Source organism: Galeopterus variegatus, unplaced genomic scaffold (genome assembly GCF_000696425.1).
Source record: "Galeopterus variegatus unplaced genomic scaffold, G_variegatus-3.0.2 Scaffold12383, whole genome shotgun sequence".
In the NCBI taxonomy this organism is placed as follows: domain Eukaryota; kingdom Metazoa; phylum Chordata; class Mammalia; order Dermoptera; family Cynocephalidae; genus Galeopterus; species Galeopterus variegatus.
This window is the reverse complement of record NW_007738494.1, coordinates 6077-12367: the sequence shown is the minus strand read 5'-3', so window position 1 is coordinate 12367 and position 6291 is coordinate 6077. Positions and strand designations below refer to the sequence as shown.

Here is a 6291-nt window from a genome sequence, read left to right as displayed (position 1 = left end):
TATGCTATCTATTAAGCAAAATTGAGTAATGTCACAATGGAAAGCTAAATGAATTCATTAATCAACAATCTGGAGGATGTTAATGTAGCAGGTACACATGAGACATGGAGATTTATTTAAAATTCACTTGGAACAGTTGCAAGCAAACTTTTTCTGTTAAGGGTCAGATGGCAAATACTTTTAAAAGAATAATAATAGCTTAACAACTTGGCCATTTCAGCAGGGGTCTTTGCAGTCTATTCAGTTTCTGTCACAATTCACTCTGCCACTAAAGTGCCATTGTAATGCAGCTACAGTTGATACATAAACAAATGCATGTGGCAATACTCCAATAAAATTTTATTTATAAACACTAAAATTTCCATTTCATATAATTTTCACACGTCACAAAATATTCTTTATTTTTTTTTCAACTATTTAAAATGTGAAAACCAGTCTTAGCCCTGAACCACACAATAACAGGCAACAGACCATGTTAGCCAACAGGCTACCATTTGCCAATCCCGGCATTAGAATAACTTCAATGGCTGCCTTAAAAACTAAAAAACATGAAAGGATTATGTTTTGTTACTACCTGAAACAAATTCGAGGATAGAGCTTGCAGACAGTGCATAAAGTAGGCACGATGAACAAGGGTCTTAAATACTGTAGATTATATGTGATAAAATATTCAAAAAACATAAGGTTCCAACACCTTAAGTTGATATTCAAAACTACAACCAGTTAGAACCTTCTTTTACTGTCTCAGCTCCTGTCCTAAGAAAGTTACTCATGGAAAGTTACTCCCAGAAATTAAAAAAAAAGAAAAAGCCTCGATTCACCATCTACCCTTCTTTGTATATAATGCAATACTGAATAAGATTTTATCTTAAGAAAAGCCCAAGATGTTTCCTGTTGTTTAAGACATATAATCTAGTAGGCAGTAAACTATTTGGTTTAGATACAGCAGTGTGATAAATATAATATTAACTTGTATTTTAAATTGGTGAATATAGAATTTATGAATAGCCTCACCTTAAGGAAAAGATCCATTTCGGGCTGAGTCTCATCTGTATGAATGAGGTAACATTTGACAGTGTTACTCCACAGAGAATGGGAAAACAAGGGAGTGACTTGCAGTAAACTAGCAACAGCAACATCCCAGTCATCTGAAAATAAAATTTCTCATATGTCCATGAAAAAAGTACCAGAACACATATGACATGATTCCAAAAAGTCTGAAAAAACACAATAGGCATCATAGAATAGAATCTGACCTCACATCTTAATACTGACATAGCTTCTAAAATAACATATTAGAAGGCAATTAGTTCTCTAACCTCAAATTCTATCCTGGGGCTTCAAGCAATGAATGGGGTACCAGTGGTTCCAGTCAAATGTCACGGGACTACTTTACACGAACTGTTTAGTTAGTTTGCTAGTTGAGGGGAGCCTACATCCTGAGGCTGACCCATAGTTCTACCTTCTTATTATTCCTGAAATATACTGAGTCAAAAGAAAGTTCAAGAATGAGGGCTGGCCCATGGCTCACTTGGGAGAGCGTGGTTCTGACAACACCAAGTCAAGGGTTAAGATCCCCTTACCGGTCATCTTTTTAAAAAAAAAAGAAAAAAGGAAAAGAAAGTTCAAGAATGAGGGCTGGCCCGTGGCTCACTTGGGAGAGCGTGGTTCTGACAACACCAAGTCAAGGGTTAAGATCCCCTTACCGGTCATCTTTTTAAAAAAAAAAGAAAAAAGGAAAAGAAAGTTCAAGAATGAGGGCTGGCCCGTGGCTCACTTGGGAGAGCGTGGTTCTGACAACACCAAGTCAAGGGTTAAGATCCCCTTACCGGTCATCTTTTTAAAAAAAAAAGAAAAAAGGAAAAGAAAGTTCAAGAATGGCATATTTAAACTATTTAAATAATGAAAGAGTCTTACATTATTTAGTAAAAATGAAAATTTTAAGACATATTTGGCTAATTCAAAAAGCACAATTTAAAAAATGATTTTCATTTTGCTGATAGAGAAATAATTCTATAGTTTTAAGAAAAAAGAGTAGAGCTATTTGTAACTTGTTAGGTAGGTCTGCACTGATATTGAAATTCTGAACAGATCCTAGAGCTGTTTTAGACATAAGATTCTATAAAAATAATGAAAATATTCTTTTGATTAAGAATATTACATCACCTCATAGGGCTTTTTGCATCTTGCTTCATAACCTGCTCTCACCTTCAACACCATCACAGAAGCAGAGGGAAAGACTAAAACCTACTGTTTCTCAGTTAATCTACATTAGACACTTAACTGCTCACCTGAGAATTTAGACCAGAAGCACAGTTATGAGAACCTGGCTGGCCCGGTTGGCTGGAGCATCATCTGATCCCAATATGAGTTATGTAACCTCATCACCCTGGTTAGTTACAGCACCAGTGCATGACGGTTTGTCAATGAAAGCCACCCGAACCCAAATATCATGCTCTGCTGATGACTGCTCTTCTAGCACAAGACTACAGAACATGAACAGTCACTGCCACTAGGCAAGTAACTGGTACACAGTATATGTTACCTCTGTTAACGTTTGCAAAGGGTCCTTCCACATCTATAGAACTGTGTGCAAACTCAGGGCCTCTGAAGGACTGCTGCAGTTGGATCATACTCCCTATGGAAGGCTCACTTCCCAAGGCTCCACCAGTCCAATATTCACACTGGGTTCCAGAAGCTGTTAAAGCAAGAGATTTTTCTCTTGTGAAAACCAAATTACTGAATGTTCAAAAACTCATGACATATACTAAACAGGACTTCTAATTTTTTTTTAAAAAATACTGCAATATTGTAAACACAGTAAATATTCAAACAATGGTTTTGAAGCTACTTTGCCACCAACTTTTGGCAAAGTTCTTTTGGGGACATAATTCTGGTTATCATCTCAAATTCAAAGAGGGGATTAAAAAGAGAAAGATGAAAAGAAGTAAGAATACAATAAACAAAGAAATTTTAATAAAAGGGTAGTTAAAAATACACACAGAAAATTCTAAAAACCATTCCTAACTGTATAAGCTTAGGTATTGATTAAAATCTGGAGGAAAGAACTTCAAAGGCAGACTGTTACTAACACACTAGTAATTAATATTTGTAATTCATCAGAATGTAAGCTCTTTACAGCAGGGAATACATCCTTCTTAACCTCCTGGAGCAACAAAATTAATGTCCGAATCAATAGTTATTTACAAACATGTTGATGATTTTATAATGAATTATGTTTGCCAGAATATCTACATGGCATCCTTGACTGACTACAATGAACTGTTATTTGGGCTAAATCTCTAGCAAAACTGAGCTTCCTATTTGTAGCTCTCTGCATCTCAAATGGGTGACATTCCTGCAAGCATTCCTTCTTCACGTTTAAACCAATACATGAACAAGAAAGAACTAGAAGGGAATGTTAACTTGTTTCTGTTAAGTTGCCAAGGCAATCACGATAGTTTTGGAAAACTGTACATTTGACCATGTCGATACTGAAATAATCACTAACACCAATGTGAGGGCATAAAAGCATTTTCTCAGTCACTTTTGGCCACTAAGAATCTCTTCATGTTTTCCTCAAAAGTTAGTACTAAAAGTCCCAGTATTTTGGTCCAATGATTTTAAATTAAAATTAAGAAGAGATTGTCAGTTATCATATTTTCTCCAAAGTGAATTAGTCTGTAAGAATATAATAACAGTTCCTTATAAACGAGAGTGACTAAATTTTCCCACTGCATTTAGAATAGAATCTTTTTCTTTTTTCAGTATCAGTCACAATTACTATCGTGACTACAATGAATCCTTTCATTTTTTGATTTAAGGCTTTTCTTTATTTGTAGAAAAACGTATTTTATATGTTTAATTATAAAACAAACTTTTTGAATCGTTCACAGAAGTACATTGGAAACCACTCAGGAAAACATAATGCAGGTAATTCTAAATGACAGTTGCCAAGAATACATCATTATGTGGAAAAATAATGTTGCAGACATTACTAACTCCAATATCCATTCCCCCTTTCTTCCTTTAGTAACTGAATCCCACATGTTAGTTGAAAACATGTCTGCCTTGCTATAGATTACACCTTCCAGTCTTCTTAGGTATAGTTCTGGCGAATGGGATTTGAGCAGAAGTGATCTGTATATCTCTCAGGTTGTACCTTCGAGGAAAGGAATGTGTTCTTCCCTTCCTTCTCCTTCTTGGCTAAAATGCAGACACGATGGTAGGACCTGGAGCAGCTATCTTAGACCAGAGAGAGAAAAGCTATGGGTTAGGGTTGGCAGAGCAACAAGACAGAAGGAACTTCAGCCTCTGACTTCATATAGTTCATGCAGAAGAGGTGCCCTAACAGCTAAGAAAGAGAGGAAGAACATGCAATTCGGTTTGTAACAGCAGTCAAAACAACAACCTACCTAACATAGGTTAGTAAAAGGAATCTGAGGGGTCTGCAAAAAGTTCAGGAAAAAATTCGTATTATCTTTTAATTCTATTTTTCCACAAATTTTCTGAAGTACCCTCACCTAGCAGGATTCAAAGTTGGCTCTACAATATCCTTACAGCTATGCTGAAAGCTCAAAGTATTATAAATAGGAAATTTACCAGTAACATCTGTACAGTTGTCATCTGAATCAGACTCCCCAGGATCAAATATTTGGATCCCCTGAGCCTGTAGCCTCTGAAGTTTGGTCTCCAACTCCCGCTTGGCTCTCAATAAGTCTTGAATTTCATTTTCTTTGGTTTCCCTAAAAATCTTTAAAAAGAAGAATCTTAATTTTGAAATCTTTTTCATAATCAAAAAGTGTGTCACCAACTCTTAAGGAGAAAATCTTTCATTCATAAAATCAATATTAATTTTGTCCTCAGTCTCCTTCTTTGTGAGATAAATATCCCAGTACCTTAACCCTCCAGTTTTGTAACTGGAACCCACTGCAATTCTGGCTGGATATGTGTCCATGGCACAGGACTGTCATGTGTGCTGCATGATATTTAGCAAATTTGTCTCCCTCTCATTATATACCAGTAATGTTCTCCTACACACAACATCCTCAAACATTACTAAATGCTTTCTCCCATACAGAAACACCTTCCTTTTTTTTTTTCAAAGTTCCTATTAAAATATCCACTTTTATACTTTTTTTGAAAGTATCTCAAGTTTACCATGTCCAAACTCAAAAAAATTTAAAAAGTACTCTATTCCAGTTCTTATGATTTTCATGAATTCTATATGATTTACTTCTATTTATCCTTGCAGTATTGTATGAACTTTTAAAATATACTGTTTTTATCCCATATCACTTTGAGGGTAAAAATGTAAGGAATTTACCTTGAATTGCCTTTTAACTTTATCTCTGTCATGTTCAAATGTAGCTGCTCTCTCCATTGCTTGGTATTTTGCTTCTAAAGCACTTTCTTTTTCCCGGAGTATCTTCTGATAAGTTTTTTGAAGTGCCTGGAATAATTTACCCTGTTATTTCCTAACAAAAATAGTCTTTCTTCCAAATTTTACATTCTTACATATATGTTACATATCTTACAATTTTAACAATCTACTTAGTATCTTACCAGTTCTCAAGAACTGCTTGTTGCCATTTCATTCAAACACATAATGGAAAAATATGCAAACAGGCTTGCACTATAGCAAAAGAAGACACTTCAAAATTTAACTTTCAATGGAAATTAATACTTTTTCTTTGAAATACTGCATCAGCTTTCAAACTTCCATACACCTCAGTTTTTCCATCTTTAACAGAATAATAAGTACAATTTGCAAGGCTTAACTTGAAGGATAATTAATTCTGGGAGACTGTGCTCCTTGGCACTACATTTTATTTATCTCACTATCCCCTGAGCCTTTCACAGTGCCTTGATACACTGAAGGCCTCTAGTAAATGTCTGATTGAATGACTGAAATAAATATGGAAGAATTGTTTTTTGTGCCTAGATATGTGAGAAAGGAACCAAATGGGTTACATAAGAAATCAGGATTGGTAACAGGAGAAACCTGGGATTATGACATTTGTCAACCCTTACTGCACTCTGCCATCTCATAGTGGTTTCCTATGTGCAGTGTCCGTTGGGCAGTGGCTTGGACACATGAAATCAGACATCTGAAATGCACAAGTCCATTTTATACATGCAGGTGCATTAAAGTTGCCCAGTAGGAAAATCAGTAAGACAACAGAAAGACTGTGGATTAGTGTGTCTTCCCAGGTAACAGTGCTAATTACAGAAAAGCTAATGGGGGGGGGGGGGGGGTTAAAAAAACCAAAAAAAAAAAACCCAAAAAAA

The 6291-nt window shown here is 35.5% G+C and overlaps 1 protein-coding gene across 2 annotated transcripts in view; it reads right to left on the bottom strand.

Annotated features, from left to right (window-relative positions):
- LOC103581109 (nephrocystin-3) overlaps positions 1–6291 on the bottom strand; it is a 36409-nt gene that overhangs the window by 28025 nt on the left and 2093 nt on the right. For both annotated transcript variants that reach the window (XM_008563018.1, XM_008563019.1), the window contains exons 2-5: positions 5327–5452; positions 4603–4753; positions 2546–2698; positions 1015–1148 (exon numbers count right to left, since the gene is read on the bottom strand). In XM_008563018.1, the coding sequence (XP_008561240.1) occupies positions 1015–1148; positions 2546–2698; positions 4603–4753; positions 5327–5452 (564 nt within the window). The remainder of the gene's footprint in view (positions 1–1014; positions 1149–2545; positions 2699–4602; positions 4754–5326; positions 5453–6291) is intronic.